Genomic DNA, 23262 nt, shown 5'->3' with positions numbered 1-23262 from the left:
TTTAAATAAACATAAGTGATCAACAGTATCGAAATATAGCATCGACATTATTTGCATGAAATCGAAGTAAGAACCATCACCATCAACACCATTAAATCACCGCGATAATGACTCTTTTCTCCAATAAAACAAACAAACGTTGACTCCCACACACCAGCCGACAGACCCGGGGGGCTTCTAGATAAAAATAACCTGCTCCCACTTCGCGACCTCTCGACCCTGACCCGCCCACCTCCCGCCTCTCCCCGAGAACCCCGAGGCTGCAGGACCGCTAACCTGCGGTCCTCCGGGAGAGCCCCGGCCTCGCTAACACCCCGTAACATCCTGTCGTGTCCTGGGGGCTCGACTGGAGGTTAACGACTGGAACAAACGATATGTTTTTTTGATTCACAATAAAACATCAGCTCCGACTTCTTGTAAAAATATACTGTTAATCGATGTTAACGGAGAGGCCTGTGTTTACACCGGTCCACGTTTTCGTATCGTCTCCGCCGTCTGAGCGGATCAGAGCCGGCTTCAAAGCACCACCTCTGACCACCCTGCTGGGAACATATGGAATATCGACTGCCTTTGTCCTGCTTCTATTCTGCTTCTCAATGCATGCTGCACTTAAACAAAAGAATCCCTTTGTACTCACTTCCCAATGTTCTTGCATTAGTACTGATAATGTTTCACGTGTACAGGCGACAACATTTGAATATAAAGTCAAGGAATAATTTAGATTGTGATAGGAAAATATGGTGTGCTCATCACAGGTAACGAAAAACGTATATATCAGGGAATATTTAGCATTTAAAGGTGAAGATTACTCCTCACTTTTATTAATATTTAATGTGCTTTTAAATATAAATACAGGCAAACTTGAACATAAATAATAATCAAGATAATAATAAAGATTAAAAACTTTTTTATTACATTTATTTATAATTTGATGACGGTCATTGTCTGAACACTGTCATCAGTGAACAGAGAAGCAAATGGAGCACGAATGCTCTTCCCATGATGCAACACTAATAGACTCAGACTCATTCATTCCTCGTTCTATTAGATTGTTTAATTCTTAGTTTGGGGGCAGGAGTGAAGTGAAAAGATGATTCTATTCCATGTTAATCTTTATTTTTAATTTTTCTTTGATCCATTTTCTTTATCTTTAGATTTAGATTCTGTCATTTTGCACTTTTTTTATATTGCACTTTGTTCTTATTTCATGAATGTATCTTCTGTGTTGCTGTGTGCTGGAAAATACATTTGCGGAAGGAGACCTCCAAACAAAAAACGATTTTTAAAATATATTTACAGTTGAGATAGTTTTTTTACAGTTTGTGTTTCATTTACACTTACAGCCTCTAGATGGCAGAAGTCATTAAATCCCCCATAGAAAAAACAAACAATAAAATCCTGCGAGGATGACTGAGGACGAGAGGATACAGTCGACTCCAGCAGCTTTTAAAGCTGACGTTTGGACATAATTTGGTTTCAAAACAAATGAAAGCAGTTACGACTTTGTCAAGTGTCATGTGGTCTGTAAATTCTGCAACAACAGAGTCAAGTACTCGACAATACTACAAATATATCCTTGTTACTAGAGTATCACTATATATCGCAATATATTGCAATATGTCATATCAATGCGACTGTATCGTGCCATGTATAGTATCACCAGATTCTTGTCAATAAACATTAAACAATGCCAGTATGACACTTCATATTCCATTTATTTTTCCTTTAGACTGTACTGAAAAAACAGGAAATCTTTCATTGGTGAACCAAGAGGGATAAGGTTTACAACAATCTCTCTTTTATATCTAAAAGTAATCCAACTTGGATTATCAAAACAACGACTTGAATCTTGAAGGCGGTTTCTAAAGTCTTGCTTTGGTCTTCACCACCAGAAACAAGGGAAGTTAAAGACTGGTTGAGTTACTAAATATTTCCTTCACATAAATAAACAAAAAGAACTTGAATCAATTTGTGGATCAATAGCTAACAGCTCGGTCCTCGCAGGAGGAGGTTCGACTCTGACTCACGACCATTTCTCCATCTTCTCTTCAAAACCCATTTTGGCTACGTTATTCGTCACATGCTTTTATTTAAGCCCCCTTATCTGCGTACCCCGCGGAGATAACCTCCCTGGCTTTTTTGTAACATCTCTCATGTCGCCTCCTCGCGGAGGAGGACATTGATCTGGTTCCAGGCTTCATGGAATCAGTCCACTGTGGACGACAGTCCTCAAGAACATGGAATAAAAGAAAAAAGCCAGATTGATTTGGAGTTGAAGACGACTTGAATTGATTTTACTATTGAGATGGTTCGCTATTGATTTTCTGGCCGTCATCACGTCTCTATGTCTGCTCTCAGATACATTCACACACTTCACACACATTTGTCTTGACACACAAAATACATTTTAAAAAGCTTTATCTGTGAAAAGTCAAACATATTATCTTATATTTATTTAACAATTTTCATTTCAAAGGGTTTCTTTTAGCTTACTAAAAGCTTTATTTTGCAAGTTCTAGCTCTATTCATTACTAGATCTATTCATTACTATTATTTCTTTTTAGAAATTATTAAGAATCGCTCTTGTATTTATGTATCATAAAGTACTTTTATTTCTTGTCTAACATTCATAATCTTAAAATAAAATGTTTATAAAAATAAAAAAAATCTACACTTTAATATCAATTTAAACCTTAATTCCTTTTTTATTTAGTAGATGGATGGATGATGGATGGACTATGTATAGTGATGGACAGATGGATGGATGGACGGACGGCTGGATGGATGATGGATGACTGATGAATGGTTGATGGTAAAATAGATGAATGTATGGATTGGTGTTGGATGGTTGACTGATGAATAGATGATGAATTGTATGATATATGAAAGGATGCTCAATGATGGAAGATGGATGGATGATGGTTGGATGAGTGATGAATGCTACGTCTGCTCACGCCTTGTTGATCTTTAGAGTCAACAATTCTTCAGAAATAGTGAGGATTAATGGATTGCTGACGAATTAATGACTGATGAATAATGGAGAATGGATGGATAATGGTTGGATGAGTGATACATGGAATGATTTATAAATGTTAGAAGATAGCTGCATGACTGATGAATGGATGGGTGATGGATGTATATGTTGGATGGAAGACTGATGAATAGATGATGAATGGAATGATATATGAACAGATGATGAATAAAGGAAGAGGGATGGATGATGGTTGGATGAGTGATAAATGGAATGATGAATGAATTTTAGAAGATAAATGGATGACTGATGAATGGATGGATTTATGTTGGATGGATGACTGATGAATTGATGATGAATGGAATGATATATAAACAGATGATGGAAGGATGATGGTTGGATGAGTGATAAATGGAATAATGAATGAATGTTAGAAGATAAATGGATGACTGACGAATGGATGGATGGATGGATGGATGGATGGATGGATGGATGGATGGATGGATGGATGGATGGATGGATGAGTGTTACATGGAATGATTTATGAATGTTAGAAGATAGCTGATGATGGAAAAATCCCAGGATAAAAACGTACGTAAATCTGGTCGTTGCCGAAGCGTTTCTGCATCTCGTAGAGTAAACTGCTGTCCGTCAACTCGCTGAGAGACGCCAGGTCATCGTTCGGGGCCGGCGGCATCAGTTTCACCTGAGAAAGAAAAAGTTTTCCATGTATTTCCAGCAATTATTTAACTTTTCTGAGGTCAGGTGAAGCAGAGATTGCAGGCAGGGTGGACATATCTGTGAGCTCACATTATCAACATCACTGTGATGCCGATTTATGAAGCGTTTTTCCTGAAATAACACAAGACGTACTTGTTCCAGTTTGCCGGCCCCGGAGCTGTAGTGACCGTCCAGCACGTTCTCCAGACTGGGTTGTCGGTTCAACGCTCCTCCCGCCTCCCTGAACATGGCGCACCTCTCCAGAAGACTGTCTCTCTTGGAGATGGTAATACCGTGGGGGTTCCTGCGGTGACAGGCTTATGAACACATGACAGCCGCGACGGCGGCGGCGAACGACCTTACAAGTTTTTGACAGGCGTGTGAAGGTCGTGGGAGCCGCCGTCGTAGCGCTGGTCGGCGGAGGGGAGCGGCGTCGAGGGGTCTTTGAGTCTCTGCTGCCACATCTCCTCGCCCTTCTGCAGCAACTCGGCGATGGGTTCTGAAGCGGCGACATCTAGGAAGAGAAGCTAACGTTACGACGGGGGTTGCCATGGAGACGGAGGGTCAGACCCCGACACGCCGGGATACGACGGAGACTCTCATCGCTTCGCTTTCATCGTCCCGGACAAGTGAGAGGGACGGGGAATTGCCTCGGACTCCGAGGGGTTTGTCACATTTTCCGGGCGCTTGAAGAAGTTATTGATCAGCGCTGAGAGAGAGGCAGTGATTTACTGACGTCTGGAGAGTTAATGCTTTCAGGCTGTTCACGACCCAGAGAGAGAGAGAGAGATTCTGTTCCCTTCATGTCACCACGACTGTTTCGACTGCACCTCGTCGATCGGTACATAATTACTTAAGATAACCAGGTAGCAAATGTCATTTTCTTGTACTTCCTACTTACATTTCTGTTTGCTTGACTTTAATGAGAACCAGATGGAATCAATCAGCATCCCGGCAGCTGCTACTTTGGCTTTTCCGTTCCAGTCCGTGGTGTCAGATCGACCTAGCACCTCATTGTTCCTTGTTTGTTCTAATAGATATCGGCCCTCGTGTTTTTAAGCTTTGCTTAAATGTGGACGTATTAGCAACGCTAAAGCTTTTGAGAGTGATTTTGATTTGTTTCTTCCTCATTGTTTTTGTTGTAAACCATGATTGTCTCCTCCTCATTTTTGTGTTTTTTTTTTTTATCCCCGTCAAGGTTTTGCATTATCTTTAATTTTCATTTTTTTGTGTTTGATTGGTTTCCATGTTTTTCTGTTAGTTCCCTGTTTTGTCACAACACACACTTGATAGCTAAGAGCTAACTGCCTAAGAGCCTTTTTTTGTAGGGACCAGTTTTTGGATGGAAATTCACAATATTTTATTGTTAGATATTTTTGAATTTCTCTTCACTTGTTTTTTTTTCCATTTTTCTGAAACATGTATTTCCTTCGTTTTTTAATTAATTTATTTTATGTACACGTTCCAAAATGTTCTTCATATTTTCTTGAGTTAAGCAACAAAAGAAAAATCGTAATGAGGTAACAACGTTTATCAGCTAAATTCTTTAAAATAAATCTTAAAGTTAAATATTATTAATACCATTTTAATAATATCATAATAATAATTTAAAAATATTTAATAAAAAAAATCGTTTTGTTCCTTGTTTTAATGAAATTTTCCTAAATATCTTAAGAAAATATATATATCTTTTTTTCTTTTTAATGAAGTTTATAAAGTGAAACAACAATTATGAAATCATTATTTAAGTAAAACCATGTTAATGCTTAATGGTATGAAAAAAAAAATGTACAGTAGAAATACACACTATAAACCTATGGAGTGAAGACAGAAGCCAAGAATAAAAATGTACACTGTCGGTACTAATGTGCAATATTCAGATGTTAGAACTTTTTTCAATATTTAAAGTTGTCCTGAAGTGACGATCTTTGATTCTTGATGCCAATATCATTGATCCTCTTGAATTTAACAAACTTATTAGAAACTTTTTTCACCAGACATAATTCCAGATCCACGTCTAGCTAATGATGCAAGTGTGACAAACCAAACGTGAAAAGCAATATTTATTTTGAAGTGAATAAACACGGTCGATCCTACCAGCTGGCTTGTCTTGACTGCAGTTGAGCAGCGTCGGATCGGCTCCGTGTCTCAGCAGTTTGCTCACGATGCTCGTCTGCAATGAAAATAAACGTAATCACTGTAATTAAACCCACGGAAATCTCCAGTTTAAAGCGTTTACTGCATGATTCATGCAAAGCTTAAGAGCGAACCACGTACGGAACAGAAGGAAAGATTCTTTTTAAAATATTCTGTGAAGTAAAAATTATCATATCACACACTGTGATCTGACACTGGAGTCGGATGATCTGTGGGGGGTTCGGTAATAATGGGCCTCACATGTCACGGCGGGAACCTCCCAAAAGTGTGCTTGAGCACAGTGACACGTCAAGTCTGACAGACGCCATCACCTCCTTCTCCATCCTCGGCTGGAACAGAAGTCTTGGCGACGCAGGGGGAACTTGACACCACATCATTAATCTAAATGATGTCGGAGTCTCTCCCCCCCCCCCCCCCCCCCCGAGGCCGGGAGGAATGTTTTGCTTCTTCTTCTTCTTCTTCTTCTCCGCGTTTCTTCCATTTTCATCTATTTTGAACGAGTCTAATGTTTTGAGATGTCGGTGGACAAAGGTTCAGGACTTCAAAGCCTCCAATCACCTCGTTTGACTTCTTGAACAATGACTTAAATGAGACGCTACACAAAAAGACTTGTTTTGCTTTTATTTTTCTGTTGCTTTTGTCCAATTAGATTCACTTTTTACCAAACACTGAGGAACTTTTGTACCTCATACCAACTTATACTTATAAATGATCACATGACACTATAATGTTTACATGATAATGGATTCATAATGAAGATAATGGTCATTTAACGGCAAAAAAAAGATCCCAAGATTCAAGATTCAAGAGATTCTAGATCACGAGAAAAACATAATAATCACATAACGTAAAGTCAAATGGTTCATTATGGTCACATGACATGGATAATGTACACATGACATACATACATGATCACATGACGAACATAATTACCATATACAGTATACAAACAAAAATAATAACATGACAACAAATCAAATATTGAATTTTCTTGAAAGTGATTACCTTTCAACCCCCTCTTTTCTACTGCTGCTACTATGTACTGTTTCCAGACCTCCATCCATCCATCCATTCATCTATAGTTAATCCATCCATCCATCCATCCTTCCATTCATTCATCTATAGTTCATCCATCCATCCATCCATCTATAGTTAATCCATCCATCCATCCTTCCATTCATTCATCTATAGTTCATCCATCCATCTATAGTTCATCCATCCATCCATCCATCCTTCCATTCATTCATTCATATATAGTTCATCCATCCATCCTTCCATTCATTAATCTATAGTTCTTCCATCCATCCATCCTTCCATTCATTCATTCATCTATAGTTCTTCCATCCATCCATCCTTCCATTCACTCATCTATAGTTTATCCATCCATTCATCCTTCCAAGCATTCATCCATAGTTTATCCATCCATTCATCCTTCCATTCATTCATCTATAGTTCTTCCATCGATCTATCCATCCATCCTTCCATTCATTCATCTATAGTTCATCCAACCATCCATCCTTACATTCATTAATCTATCCATCCATCCTTGTATTCATTGATACATAGTTAATCTATACATCCTCCTATCAATAATCTATCCATCCTCCAGTCCATCCATCCATCTACCCATCCTTCTTTCCTTCCTTCCATTCATTCATATATAGTTCATCTATGCACCCTTTCATTAGCTTGTGACTTTCGAAATGTCAAAAGTTTGTGGTAGTCAAGTTTACAAAAAATGCCTATAGAGGTCCTGCTGATTTATTGTGAGTGAGATGTATTTTTCATGTTCTTGTCCATCATGCAACTTCTTAAATACTGGTTCTTGTATAAATTGATCTAATCGTTGACCAACTTTTTAGAAATCAAGGTTTCAGATCAAAAATATATATATATATATATATATATATACTTTTAGAGAATACATTATCAGTATTTAGCCATCCAGATGAATGGACAGAGATCAAGGTTGGTAAAGAGGAGAGTGCAGGCAGGGAAGAAAGGCCTCTACACTGTGCATTATGGGATATATGCATGTGAGGCATGCCTTTGGTTTTTCCGAAATATTTTTTCCATGACACGCTGTGATAGAAACACCATCTACTGGACAGAAACCAGCTGACTCAGCGTGTCCAGTCGCCTGTCGTGCAACAGCAGCTGCTTCAGAGAACATAAGTCTTCGTCAGCTGCACTTCCACACATTAATGCTGACCAGACTCCACAAGCTGGATCGGAAACTTTCGACGCTTCATGGGAGCGGAAAACTGACACAGAGAGGTCTTCATCAAAACATCAAAAAAACGAATCTCAAATAAACGCTCTTATTAAAAAATACTCTGAGGGATCCAACTTAAAAAAAACGTGACTCAACCTCCGAGTCAAAGTTTACGTTATCGCACGAGCAAGTGGGAGCAGCTTAATTAGCTGTGGTTAATGGGGGTCATATATCTTCTTAAGGGGTCAATCTCGTATGTACGCCACATTGCACAAGGGGGTCTCTGGGTTTAATGTTCCGGCTAGTGTTACAGCTGCCGTGCGCCGTTTCCAGGCAACAGTTTGTCCGTCAGAGTCGCGTCGGCGAAATAAGCCGATGATGATTTATTAAACCAGGATCCTTCTTTTTCATGTATTTCCACGTGGTAGTCCAAGTAGGTTTGTCGTGTTTATTATGAATCCTTCATACAAAAAAGCTTCAGACACAACACAACATTGCCATTCCTTTCAACAAAACACTCAGTTACGGTCACCCAAAATCAACTTGAGAATTTCCCGTGTTGCTTTGCCGCCCAGCCAACCAAACAATAACGAACACTACCGTATTTAGTTAAGGCATTATTTACAGGGTTGTTTTTTTTTGCATTAGCCATAATAAGATTTTTTTTTTAAAGAATGAGCTACCTAAAAATTAAACTGTTATGTTAGGGTCAAGGTGACCCAAAGTCCCGAAAACAAATGTGTTTTTGTTATCCCTTGTGTTGCCTTTTGTGTAAGGTGAATGACCTCCACCACTGCATATGTATATATGGAAGCAAGGGAGGTCGATCACTTTGACCCAGAGACAACACAAGGGATACCACAAACACATTTGTTTTCGGGCCTTCCGGTCACCCTGACCCTGAGAAAACAGAAATGGTTAAATATTAGGCTACCTCTGTTTTTGTATAGGCATTTTGTATACCTTATAAATATACGTACTAACTCACTAAGTGTTTTAAAGATGTTTAAGACTTAAAAGATAGATACTACATTGTATTTTGTTAAAAAAAAAATACTGAAAATTTAAACAGAACAATTTCTTTTATTTTCTTGATAATTTTGTTGTAAAATGCTTTAGATAAATGATTTTAATGTTTATAAAAAAAACGTTTTTCTCCATTAGGCCTTATGAAGTGTTTAGGGAATTAAGAATATTCATCTGAGTTAAAAGTGCGTACGATTTTATTTAAATAATTCACAAACTTTATTAGCATTTGAAGAAAATTCTCAGAAATATCTCAATTTCTATCTTACTCAATTGTGTTCGTACTTCTAGCATTACCTTATCATTATTATTTTTCTTTCTACACATTTTGAGAGGATGTCAAATACTATGGAAATAGCTTGTGAATACACTTGAGTAAAAAGTACATAAAAAACAATTAATCTGACCAAAAAAACCTTCAAAAATGATCAACAACTGCATTCCACGTAGCAGTGGAAGATTCCGAATGTGTTCGTCCTAGTTTACTTGACTTGATGCCGTCACACCCTGACAACCCAATAACATCATGTCTCAATGACCGGTTAGTGTCGGCGCCGATTTAAGCAGGAGCTACGAGGAAGTGTCGAGCTGTTCCGGGTGTTGTTGGTATGCAAACGGTGAAGCGCTTTGGCACCGACGAGGGCTGATTGCTAAGCCCTGTTGGGAAACCTAATCGATTATCCAATCCTCGGGGCTGCCACTCTGAAGTCAGAAGCACTTACACACAGTCTGACTGGGGAAGTGTGTAACTGATGACCAGATGGAGTTCGCCGGGGAACATGTATCTTGATTTAAAAATTGTAGGGGGGGGGAACTGGTTTTCACCGCCTTATATTTTAACATATCTCCCCCATTTCCGCTTTAACAGCTAATCTAAAGCGGCGAATGAATATGCCCGGAACTACTTTTCGCTAACGTACCCAGAAGCATCAGTCTATCAGTGAGAGCAGTGGACCTGCAGGGGAGACGCATCAATATTCCCTCATTATTTCCCCTCCAGAGTGGAATCAATTCTGTCAAAACTTTTTGGAATAAATCCAGATACCTGTCCGTATTTCGCAGCCAGGTGGAGCGGGGTCCAGGAGTGGTTGCACGCGGGATGAGGGTTCGCCCCGTTTTCCAGTATGACGGACGCCACCTCCCGGTACCCGCTGGCACAGGCTATATGGAGCTGTGGGGCAGGGGGTTGAAGGTTAACCACAGTATTGATGGACAAAGAGTTGCAGATGCGTCGAGGTTATCCTTCCGATCTTACCAAGGTGACCCCATCATCGTTGGCTTGATTAAGGGTGCCCCCCGCGGCGATGAGCTGTCGAACGTCCAGGAGCATGGTGGTCGCTCGCTGGGTCTTCATGGCGTGCATGGACGACACGTCCACACCTGGAACACACAATATACATAGTGGTTGTTGAACAAGACACTTTTTTTACACTACAAGGTAAGTAAGTCATTATTTGTAAAGAGCCTTTCTCAGACCAGGGTCACGAAGGACTTTAACAATAAACAATTTACAGTTAAAAGCACAAATGAAAATGTCTTAAGATGTTTCTTGAAGGAGTCAGTAGATTATCAAACACAGGAGAGGAAGATCATTCCAAAGCTTAGGAGCAACAGCCTGGAATGATTTCTCTCCTCTGGTCCTGAACCGTGTTCAGGAACCATCAGTAGATTCTGATCCACAGACCTCAGAGCCCGAGCTGGGGTGTAAGGCTGGATCAGATCACTGATGTAAGGAAGAGCCTGACCATGAATAGATCTGAAAGTAAGAACCAGGATTCTAAAATTGATCCTGAAAGAAACTGGCAGCCAATGCAGAGTTTTAAGGATCAGGGGAATGTAAGTTCTTCTACTTGAGCAGGTTAGAATTCTCGCTGCAGAGTTTTGTATTAACATTAGGCAAGACATCACATAGACAATAGTCTAAACAGTAAGATGTCTCGCTACAAGCACCCAAACTTCATAGGGATGTTTAAATGCTGCTGTTTAATGGTTGTTTTAGTAAAATGAGGATTCCTAGAGATGGTCCCCGACATATCATCATGGGGTTTGCGGATGTAATTCTTCTTTGTCTAAAGCCAATTATGCAGTAACGACGGACATTCAAAATATCTCAGATGGATATTTGAATGTCCACTGAAGTTTTAGAGTCTCTTCTCTTCCCAAAATTTATTTTCACTAGTTTTCTACACAAATATGTGTTGAAACTAAAACAAATCTGTATTTAAGCTTGTTTGTAGCAGAAGTTTAAAGAACAACAAGCGATACAGACAGGAAGTACTCTGGGTAAACATCGCAAGCGCTTCCAAAGTCTACCGTCTACACTGAAGACGCTGGTGATATTTCCCCGGAGTACTTCCTGTCTGTATCGCTTGTTGTTCTTTAAACTTCTGCTACAAACAAGCTTAAAATACAGACTTTTTTTTAAAAGGTTTTCCAAAACAAATCCTCTCGTCGAGGCTTCAATACAAGATGGACGTTACAGACGAGGATTTTTTTAAGTGCCTAATTTTTGAGGAAGATAAAGACGAAGACCACTTACAATAGAGTAATAGAGTAATCAAGTTATACTATGGAGTGAAAGTGTATTCTGGAGCATCATTGTGTACGGATACAAGTGCACCTCATAATGCGAAAAAACATGGTCATTCACAAACTTTATTAGCATTTTAAAATAAACATTAAGAGCAGTAATCTAAAAAAAAAAAACGGTATTCACAACACACTGTACTCAACACCAAGAACACCATGTTTTGAATTTTTACTTTGTGGCTCAAAATTGCTATGGAACTCCACCCAATTTTTCTTTTTTCATAGGTTTATTGAAAGGTTTTTGCGCAATTTAAAACATCAAAAACACAGCATCATTATTATTATTATTTTTTTCTTTCTAAACCTTATTAGAGGATTGGAACTAGCTTGTAAATACACTTCTTAATACCTCTAGAAATATTATTACGACTTATCTCCAGGACAGTATCTTCTTTATTTCAATATTCATGACTGAATCATCACAAGTTTTTCTTATTAATAAAGAAAAAAAAACATACCGTTTTCTTCTAAATGTTTGCGTAGGATGTAGCTCGTCTCCGTCCCTTCAGAGGTGTAGTCCAGAGGAATGTTTCCGTTGACATCTTGGAGCAGCACGTTAACCCCCGCCTTAAAAAAAGTAAAGAAAAAAAAAGAAAGATTTCACTTGGGTTTTCGATGATAAAGTGGGAGCAATTATCTGTGAAACTCCAGAGGGAGAACCTAAGAGGACCCGGTCAGTGTTAAGTGATAATAAAGTGAATTAAAGATCTCATTAAAGCACCGCCTGGGTGGTTTTTTTTTTTTTAAAGGTGGGACAGAAGTGCAACCTGGGATCAGCGGTGAGGGTCCGAGAGCGTGACAAGATGAATGTGTATTTACCCGACAGGGGGGGCTCGGTCTTCTGTGACGCCACGTGAAAAAAAAACCCCAGGAGACCCTCCCACATGTTCCGTTAATGACTGCGCGAGCGGTCGTCGGTCACAACGTGGTTATGATGGATTGTTTTCCTCGCGAGGAACTCCATCATGCTCATTATTCGTCCGAGCGCCGCGACGCTTTACCAGTCGAGCACAAAAGCAAACACAAATTAACGTCTTGGCTTTTTGTTGGTTTAGCCAAACTAACTTGCGTGTATCGTCTCCAGCAGTAAAAAAAAAAGAGCCGACTTGTGAATCTCTTAAAGCAAAGAAGGGGGCGCAGAAGTCTGGAGGGGGTGGCTGGACCGGGCCTGATAACAGGGACAGGGAGGATCCTTACGAGAGGTTCCTTATTGAATATTTACAGCTAATAGAATCCTAACGACCCCATTGCAGCGAGGGCGAGAAGATTTATGGGCTCGACTCGAGGCAGACGGAGAGGCGAGGGGAGCGAGGGGAACAGAGGAGGGAGGGTGTTAATGCGAGAACGGACTTCCAGCTGACAGAGGAACAGAAAGGCAGTTAACCTCGGGGGCTCCCGGAGCCACAAGGACGCTCGGGTTTACCGGGAAGTACGGACAGATTACGGAATTCGCTTCACAGCAACGCAGGTGATCCATGTACCTTCCTCATTCATTCACTGCATGGATAAGAATAAAAAAAGCAATGAACTGTACTCGATGATGTACCGTCAGTGAATTGCTGTGTAACAATTCTGGATCTATTTCATTTGCCGTCTAGTTCCCCGACCACCTCAACGGAGGGCTTGTATATGAGCCCCTCCTGGTGTACCAAAGTTCTCCCTCCATCTCTACAAGTATAAGTATCTCAACAAGTTTAAAACTTGTTTAAGAGTCAAACTTGTATCATCAGCATATACTCTATTTTTTTTTTTTTTTTAAATATACATTTCTACATAGTATTTTAATGTAATTTTACTTTAGATTTTCAAGCAGTATTAAACAGTAACAAAGGAGGATTTTACAATTTAGGTTTTATGTTTACAAAGGCACAATATTGATTTAATAATTTTAAGATAGATTTATTTTACTTGGCAGTTTAAAGTTGATTTGTCAACTACTTGGTATAAATAAATATTTGTAGCCTTGTCTAAAGATAACTTCTGGACTATAACATAACGTCAAGGAACCAATTTGTAACAGATAGAAATATAGTATCAATAATATTAAGGACTATTTTTCTAGATATAAAAGAAATTAAATTATTTATAATATATATAATAATTAGTTGCATTGTTTTTTTCTGTTGGTTATTTGACTGAAAAAACGACAATGTTTTTTATTAGAAATAAAAAAAAGAAAGGCTTATCACTATGATACAGTACTTGTTTTTCACCCCAAAATAAGAAAAATATTTTTGACCAAAAAAATATACTTAAGAAAAAAAATGTACTTATTTTTACTTTGTTTTTATTAAGAATCTTCTTTTTTTTAAGGGATACCTTTGTTACTTACATTTGACAAAGGTTTACGGAATATAGTTAAGAAAGAAAACTTTCTACAAATTTGAAAGGAACATTTCTGGACTGCAAACTTGTAATAACAAAAGAAGTAAAGAGTGTAGTTCAAGCAGTAATTTGAGAGATTTATTTGAAAAAAGTAGATATTTTTACATCCAACAACAATTTTCAAAGCAAGCAAAGTACATTACTGATTTTTAGGCCTTTAAAAGTTAACTGTTTTAGATCTTTTAGATCTTCATTTTAGATTAGCTACTGCTTAAAAAGCAATACTACAAAAGGACCGACTTAGATTTGCAAACTTAACAATCTTTTTTTTTGTGGCAGAATCCTCAAGAGAACAAGACCACTTCTTAGCACTCACTGCGCTAATGTAAATATGGCGTCGAGCAAATAGAAGCGACAATAACTGGCAACCAATGCAAAGTTTGAAGGATCAGGGAAATGTGAGTCCTCCTACTAGAGCGTGTCAGATTTCTCACTGCAGAGTTTTCTATTGACTTTAGGCGAGACAGAGCTAAACTTTTAGAAACATGTAAGTAACTTTAAAAGTCAAAGACGACATAGAGACAAACACAAGATAGTTAAGAAAAATCCTGCACAAATAAATAGGTCTTGAGATGCCTCTTGAAGGACTTAGCATCATTATTGTAGATAAATCTCTGGCTCGTAGTCAGCAGTAACGTACAATTACACTGAGATTAGTGGAAAAGAATGTTAAAGCTCGCAGCGTGAGCGACCGTTTAGTGTTAACAAAAGAAATTAATTAAAATTCATTATCTCAGATGAGGGTATTTGAATAAGACTTGCTACACAAATACCTGAACACTCACTAAACCATCCCCCAGTTTTTCCCTCTAATGTTAAAATTAGTCGTCTATTTTCGTCTCTATTTGATATTTACACACACACACAGCAGACATCTCCACCTCTTCTTTTGTGTCGGCGTGTGGGCTCTGGTTCTCACTCATGGGAGGTGCCGTCGAGCCGTGGAAGTCAATAAGAGTCAGGTTTGATGAAGTGATCAGCTGACAGACGGACTCGTCCTCATCTATCCTCCAGTAGGTCACTCACTGGGCGAGAGCGCCGTCACTCACGGGCGCAACCATGACAGATGAACGGCGAGAGGGATCGAAGATACACTTTCAGCACAAAGAAAAGAGGGAAAATCTCGACAACTATGAACAATTTCTGCGTTTATTTGATATATTTATGTAGAGTTCCTTTAATATTTTTAAAAATATAATCTAAAAATGTGAAATAAAAAATGATATAGTGTTTTTTTTTGCACACTATACTTCATGTTTACATATATTATTATGAGCTGCAGTCAGGAACCTCAAAACTACTTGTCTTTGTTTAAACTACTGTTCTATTTAGTGACGGCTGATTGGTCGCTATTATACTGTACTTTAATTCTGCGGCTACGCTGCTATTTCAAAAGAGATCGACAGCTGTGATTGGTTGGCTGGGCGGCAAAGCATTATAAAAGTCTTTCAGGTCCCTGAGATTGTCTAGAGGAATAGCTCCTCATAAGCAATTTTGAGTTAGTATTAAATACGTTTGGTTAATTCAAGTGAACAACGTAATTGTCAGTACTTTGCAGATTTTGTTTAAGCCTTGTGTTGTCTCAGGGTCAAGGTGACCCGGTGTTTTTGGGCCACTGGGTCACCTTGACCCATAGGCAACACAAGGGTTAATGCGAGGGGTGTTTCAGAAGTAACTAGTGATAAATGTACAGTAAACAAGTGGTTGAACATTTAAAATAAATTGAAAATGAAAATCCACTTAAGTTAAAATACATTTCTTAATATATTTTCTCAAATACAGTGTAAGTGACTTGAACTGCATCATATGAAATCGGATCAAAACAATAAATTACCTTTTTTAAAAAACAACAATTTTTCATTATATATTAATCATTAATCGGACATAAATTTTGATGAATAAATAAAAACAAAACAATAAATTCCAAATCAAATATATATCTAGATAAACTATGAGACATAAAACATATATTGAGAGAGAATAGTACATAAACAAGAGAAAATAGAGATACATTAAAATGGATGAAACATACATAAATATTCTAGATACCATTAAAGTGATGTATCATGTAGTTAAAGACGAATACGTATTGATGAATGTTGTCATTATCATGATGGAGATTATGACGACACTAGTCTCTACATCGCAGTGTAATTGAACCCATTTTAGATAAACGTCTGAACTGCTGCCACTTTTCCATTTCATGACATGATTGAGAGCTTTTAACAACAACTAACTTAACTAAGTGCAGCAGGAGCGACGCCTCCCTCCGTCTGTACGTGACAAAGATGTAATTACTGGACTGACGGTGGCTAAGAAATCCTGATGACAATCGTGTGGACGTTACTACTCGACGGGAAGCGCTGACAAGTATAAATAGGTCGGCGTGGGCTGGAAGCCACGCAGAACAACGAAGGGGTTGAAGAAGTTGACTCTTGACCCAGACGACGCTCCTGCATCAGGCTGTGATTAATGCATGACTCTCGTCCCAGAGATGGAGATCTGCCTCCGTCTGCCCGACGACCAGAGACAAATAAATCAACTGACTTTTTTTTTTTTTTATGATGGAAAATGCCGTCTGGTTATCACATCTTTTTAGAGTAGGAATAGAAAATGTTTAAACGTTTTATAAATAACTTAAATTTAACTTAATTCAAAAGTTAATTTTTTTATATAAACAATTTTTATAATGTGTGAACGTCAAATAATTATACATTTTCAGGGTCAATAACTTTTAATTGCTTAAGATAAAAAAAATAATCAAACGGAGGGAAAAGTTGCACATTTTTAATTTTTATTTTAAATTAAAGAGTGAAAAAAAGTCTTGTTGATTGGTTCAAAAATAGTTTTTTACTTTTTATATTTTAAATTAAAAATACATATTTTATTTTTTATTATTTAATGATGTTTCACTCTATTTGGCTTCTTTCTACAGCATAATTAAATATATATGACAGGGTGATGGAAAATAACATAAACATAAACAACATTTAAACTCATGTTTCCAAGAAATATTCTTTTTTTTCTCACATTCAACTGTATATTTCGGAGTGTTATATTATTTTAAGCATTTTAACGGTTACATGATGAAACAATAAATAACTTGTTTTATTATTTTGTCTACCTCCTGTCCCAGCAAGCAAGGGTCAATGCATGAGAAAGTGACTGTGAGAGATGTATAATAATAAAAATAATATGTATATACTTATATTCATGAGGAAATATATCCAGCTAAAAAACACTTCTGTGTTCACTGATACAAAAATATGTCTTAAATACAAATATAGTCATTATATTGATATACATCCCTCTCGGTACACATCAGAAAATTTGAGGGAAAAAAAATTCGGTAACTCTCTATTCAATATTTTAGACGATTTATATCTGTATCTAAGAACTGGCACAGACTACAGGGTCTATTTGCTTTAGACCTCGTCCGCTCCTCTGATCCCCTGCAACTAACCTTGTCTTCTGTATGTTTGCCACTGTATTCTGACACACTTTGACTCATAAGTCTGTTTTTCCAAAGGCTATGAATTTTTCTTGCTCGTCCGTGACATTTCACCGTCTTCTCTTTTCATGTCCAGATACAGAAATATACAAAACCCATTTCTTGGAAATATCTTCTCATCATTCACAAAAACTATTTTATTTATATGAAAAACTCGTCTCAGTCTTTTAGTAACCGTGCAGAATAACCAGTGTGCTTCAGGCCAGCCTGTGGCTTCTGGTTAATCTCTGACTTCAAACGACTTGAGTTCAGACGTTTTGAATTCATCGTCACCAGGACGGGAAGTAGGTCAACGCTACAACGGTAACCTCTGTGGGGGGTTTTTTTTTGGGGCTTCAAAGCAAAAAGAAAACATTTATTTTAGAAGTTTCGTCGATACTTAAACACAGTGCCAGTTAAAAGTAATTGAGATAACATTTTGAAACAGATAAAAAGAGAAAATAAATGTACTACTGTAACTGTACATATTCTTTGAGGGAGGTTCGATTAAAAAATGTTTAAAACTCAAGTTTCTCCTAGTAAACCAAAAATTGTATGATGTGTTTATTTCTTATTACTAGTAATGTGTCGATGAAGCTTCATGAAACAGTGTCATGTTGTTTAGAGGTCAGTAGGTGGCGCCATCAGTTTAAAAATGATGTGATGTTTCATTAGAACAGTTGTTCAAAACAAAGGAAAATAGTGCAGAGACCGCCATCTAGTGGACTCTGGAAATGATGACACTGTTTCATGAAGCTTCATCAGACCATTACTACTGAACACTTATAAAGTATTTCCGTTCTTTCCTTAATGGCTTTAATCTAATTAAAAATGTCATTATTATTATTTTTTAATTAGGATTAGGAGTTCATCATCCCTTGATGGATGGTTTAATTTAATAAAACATATATATACCAAATAAAAAAAAAGTTTAATTAAACAACAATTCCTGCTTATTTTCATGATATTATGGAATAATTTCAAGTTTTTGACCTCTATTTTGATCTTGTTAATTTAGTATTTTTATCATTGTTTTCTCACTTTTATTTTCTTGTGATTTATAAATAAAAAAGCAGAAAATCAACAAAAATGGACATTTACCATTATTTCTTTGACATTTGCAAAAGCTCAATGTAAAATCGTAATCTGTAGTTTCTTTCTTTGTCATTTTTACACACAGAGACGTTGTAAAAAATAATCTAAACACCAAACAATTCTTTTGATTGTTCAACCCTTTCATAGCGGAAATCCAAACAAAGTCTTGACCAGACATTTGCCTCCCGTGGGTTCAACTGTTATTTGTGTGTTTTTGTTTTTTTTCAAACGTTGGATCAACATCCTCTCGACTAATCCATCTGCTCGCCGAAACTGAAACAAACTGGTCGAGAAAAAAAAAAAAACAGGCTTTCACAAGCACTTGGAGTCACGCGATAAGAGAATTAACATTTGTGCTAATCCAGACACTTGGAGATAATGTTCTCCATCAATCCTTCATTTGCTCACGAGCAGAAGTTCTCTGTCAGCAGAAACTCCTCGGCGTGAAACACAAAGAGAAGCGGCGAGAAAAAAAAAGAAAAGCAGGACATGTTTAAATTACAACACAATCATATATTCTTATGCCGATCAAAGATAAAGTTACTGGACCGAGAATACATTTTTTTTCTCGGCGAACACCGACGACTGAAAAGAGGCGCCTCGATAAGAGCCTGAATAAGGTGTGTGTGTGTGTGTGTGGGAGACGAGCCATGTACAGATAACCGTGAAGAAGGTTACAGCCCGTCTGATACGTGGAGAGATGGAGTTATTTTTGAAGCGTTTGTGAGAGAAAGAGGTTTTAAAAAAAACATTTCAGTGCATCTTTGAATTAAGTTCGTAACCTCGGAGACAAGCGTTTTCGTACTCTCGGAATGTCAGGATTATATCCACGGATTTTCAAATAGAAAAAAGTCAAAGAAAACTACAATTGTGCGTGAAAAAAACATTGTGTTTCTGGTTACAACAAGTTTGTGTATTTGCATCTATGTATATTTCGATTGTATGCTGACGATGGTGTTCTGTAGGTGTGTGTCTGTGCTAGATCATGTATTTATTAAGAAATATCCCTCATTTATTGCATGTGTTTAAGTACAACTTCACCTATTGTTCATTAGAAACTCCCTTTGCAACAGTTTGAGTTGCTAAACTGAAGGTGTGTGTGTGTGTGTGTGTGTGTGTGTACTAAGCTACAAGCTAAATTAAACAAGCAAAGCGATTATGTAAGTTGTGAAATCTAGCTTTAAAAAAAAAAGTATTTTTGGACAGCAAATCATTTCATCAATCTGTCAATAGAAGCTAATTTATGTAGGTGGAAACAGTGTGTATGCGTAATTGTGCAGAAATAGCTGCGGTGGTTTTAGTGTGAATCGACTTTTTTTTAAATATATATACACACAAATTAAACAAGTGACATGTAACGAAAAGTATATAAAATATAAATTATATCAATAGGACCTCCTGATACAGCATAAGTTGCATCATGATACAGTGTTTTAACTTTAAACGGCCACTAGATGTCACTCTCCGCTTTATAATATTTGGTCTACTGATTCAATTTTTTTCCCCCCTCCCTTTATTTTTGTGTTGTGCTCGGGTTCTCGGGCTGAAAACTATGGTCAGTCACACCCTGTAGTTGACATTTATTTGTCTGTTGAATCTTATAAAAGCTGTTTTTTAATGTGTTAACTAACATCACTTTATAAAGACATGTTTCTTTTTTGTTTTTTTTAAGGATTAAGACAAAATAATCCAGCAATATTTACATTAAATCTAAATGACTAAAACTGTTCAAAAAAATAAACTTGTTAATTAAACTACATATCAATCTTTTTATTTGACACAATCATGAATTTAAATTAATATAATCAAATTAAGGGATTTTTCTGCTCATTTTAATTGGGAAAAAATGATGAAATATACCAATTAATCTTAATCTTAATCAATCTTGCATTATTTATAACCTCTTGACATAAACAACTAGTATCACAGAGTCAAGACTGTTTATAGAGGAATATATTCTCAATAAATCTTCATGTTGCCACTTCATCTGGATTTTATTGCGTCATAAATCTGATTTAAGGTTAACAAACTTTTGATTGAAAATAAGCTATTTGCCATTTTTTGAATGTTGTATATGATGCGTGTTTTATTTATAAGCACTCGATATCAACGTCATAAATCCCGGCTCACGGCGTATATAAATCCGTGGAGGAGAGGAAACTCCTCGTATTGATCGAGCGTGATTTTTCCAAAAGCACTTAGCGAACATAAACCAGCTCGAGGCCGACGGATCCTTCCGATGGCAGCCCCTCAAACATTTTTCAATGCTCGCAGGAATCTTTCCCAGCACCGGAGACGTTTCTTTGAGCGAGCTACGATCCGAAAAGGCGGCGTTGATTCCGGTTGACGTTTCTCACCAGAAGCAGGAGCAGCACCATGTCGGCGTGGTCGCAGACGCTCGCCACGTGCAGCGCCGTCCATTGATCCTCGTCCTGCAGGTTGACGTTCAGACCTCGCTCGATCAGGACCTCGGCGGCGAAGACGTTGTCGTGGCGGGCGCACTTGCAAAGAAGAGCAGCGGTTCAGACACACGGTCGCCACTAGGGGGCGATAGATATAGATACATTTATATATTGCGCTCTTATTTCAGGATACCGAATTGAAATTCAACAGTATTGCTACGTTCCAGCTTTCTATCAAAGTTCTTATGGGGTTTTTATTTCAATAAAATATGCATAAATAAATATTTATTAAACTTGTTTTTATTTACAATTATTATAGTAAGTAAGTAAGTAAGTAATATTTATTTATGCAAATATATTCACAGCGTTTTTTCACTTTTGTGTTGCAGTTACATTTTCAGCCACTAGATGGCAGCAGTCATTACGTCCCTCCGCAAAGGAAAGGAGAAATGAAATCCTGCGCCATTATGGCGACGACTGAGTACGAGAGGATACAGTCGACTCAAGCAGCTTTTTAAAGCTGATGTTTGGACATATTTTGGGGTCACAAAAAAAAGTTTGAGTGATGATTTTCTACTCATTCGCATGTCAGCTCAGAGTAATATGTTCATTTTAGGAGCTATAGACAAAAATGCTTGTTCATTTTAATGTAGCGACTGAAGCTTAGTTGTCCAAAAAGACACTTAAAAACCTCCAAAAACCTCCATACTGCTCGTCTGTAAAATCTCTTCAATACAAGATGGACGTCACAGATGATCATTAAGGAGGTATTTAGATGTTTTTAAGTTTGTCTTTTATTTGGAAGGAGACGAAGATGACTGAGCACCTGTCGCTCCATTAAAATGAACAAACATTTTTGTCTATAACTCCTAAAAAAGAACAGACTACTCTCAAAATAATTCAAACCCCAAGTAAAAATATGGGCGAGCATCAAGAGTCATGTGGTCTGTAAATACTGCAACACCAGAGTCAAGTACTCAAACAATACTACAAATATGTACAAGTAATCGAAGGAAATGATTCTTACCAGGTGCAGCAAAGAACCCCCAGATGGAAGATGCTTGTTGGGGTCTGCTCCCTCCTTCACAAGTCGCAGCACTGAAAGACAGAACACATGGATTCACTCACACCTGCTGCACATGAATGACGACAAAACTCCAGACACTGGTCGTCCTCGCACTGCCTTTGACACGTCAGCTTTAATCAACGTTAAGAGAGTCACGTGTGTGTGTGTGTGTGTGTGTGTGTGTGTGTGTGTGTGTGTGTGTGTGTGTGTGTGTGTGTGTGTGTGTGTGTGTGTGTGTGTGTGTTGTGATCACACATCACAGTCCACTAACACACTGGCACATACAACACCATTGTACGGCCAATAAACACATCATGAAATGAACACAAACAGCAGGACGAAAACATAATAATCAAGAAAGAAGTGGTCTAATAGTTTTTCCTGTTGGAGCCACAAATGGCGTTTCTTAATTCTAAGGAGTCTAACACAGATGGCCGAGCTTCTTCAACACATCTCTAAAGGTGTAGTGACACCACAGGTGTAAGAAAATATTGATACACTTAAATATCTCAATTGATTTTTTAAGACAAATTGAACATGTGGCTTATCAGCACCTATAACTGCCTACACTAGAAGATAAGCCTGTTGTGATGTTTTCTTTTCGTAATTGTAAAGTTAGTGTTTGTATATGGAGTTTGTTTTATAAGGTACATGTATTGTCTTTTTTAAATGTTAGTTTAATGCCCTTTTACATCATGGTCAGGGGACTAGAGTTGAAAACTAGACTTTTGGCTTATTCTGGCTCCATGTGTTTTATGAGATTTCAATGTTAACTTTTAAATAAACTAATAATAATAATAATTACAATATACAACAGCACTGATTTGAATATTTTAAAGAGAAAATGTATTTTTTTGGCTTTCAAATCATATTTTCTTGTTTGTCTTTAATGGTTTATATTTATACAAAAAAAGTGTATTCAATCAAACAATTTGATTCTTTTCAGGGAATACTACAAATACATTTGTGACCCTACAGTATTGCAAAATATTGTACTGACGCCCTTGTGTCGCCAATACAGGCCCAAGTGCTCAATTGTTCCCAGTAACAGAACGACTTCTCCAAAGTCTCATCCAAAAAGTCGGTCAATCTTCAGGGTGGCTGGTCTAAAGTTAGTGGAAAGTCAAAATTGTGACTGATGTCGAA

The 23262-nt window shown here is 37.5% G+C and overlaps 1 protein-coding gene across 2 annotated transcripts in view; it reads right to left on the bottom strand.

Moving 5' to 3' along the window:
• The window catches only part of myo16 (myosin XVI), a 113190-nt gene that overhangs the window by 72176 nt on the left and 17752 nt on the right, over window positions 1–23262 (bottom strand). Inside the window, exons 3-11 of one of the 2 annotated variants that reach the window (XM_087803434.1) lie at window positions 22078–22148; window positions 21006–21149; window positions 12137–12245; window positions 10345–10469; window positions 10135–10260; window positions 5789–5864; window positions 4055–4205; window positions 3845–3995; window positions 3567–3677 (exon numbers count right to left, since the gene is read on the bottom strand). In XM_087803434.1, the coding sequence (XP_087659560.1) occupies window positions 3567–3677; window positions 3845–3995; window positions 4055–4205; window positions 5789–5864; window positions 10135–10260; window positions 10345–10469; window positions 12137–12245; window positions 21006–21149; window positions 22078–22148 (1064 nt within the window). Of the gene's footprint in view, window positions 1–3566; window positions 3678–3844; window positions 3996–4054; window positions 4206–5788; window positions 5865–10134; window positions 10261–10344; window positions 10470–12136; window positions 12246–21005; window positions 21150–22077; window positions 22149–23262 lie in introns of those variants that run through there. The other variant, XM_087803433.1, reaches the window with a different exon arrangement.

The sequence above is a fragment of the Callionymus lyra genome, chromosome 12 (assembly GCF_982586985.1).
Source record: "Callionymus lyra chromosome 12, fCalLyr1.hap1.1, whole genome shotgun sequence".
Taxonomy (NCBI): domain Eukaryota; kingdom Metazoa; phylum Chordata; class Actinopteri; order Syngnathiformes; family Callionymidae; genus Callionymus; species Callionymus lyra.
Note: the sequence above shows the minus strand (reverse complement) of the source record. Positions and strands in the feature narration are given on the sequence as shown.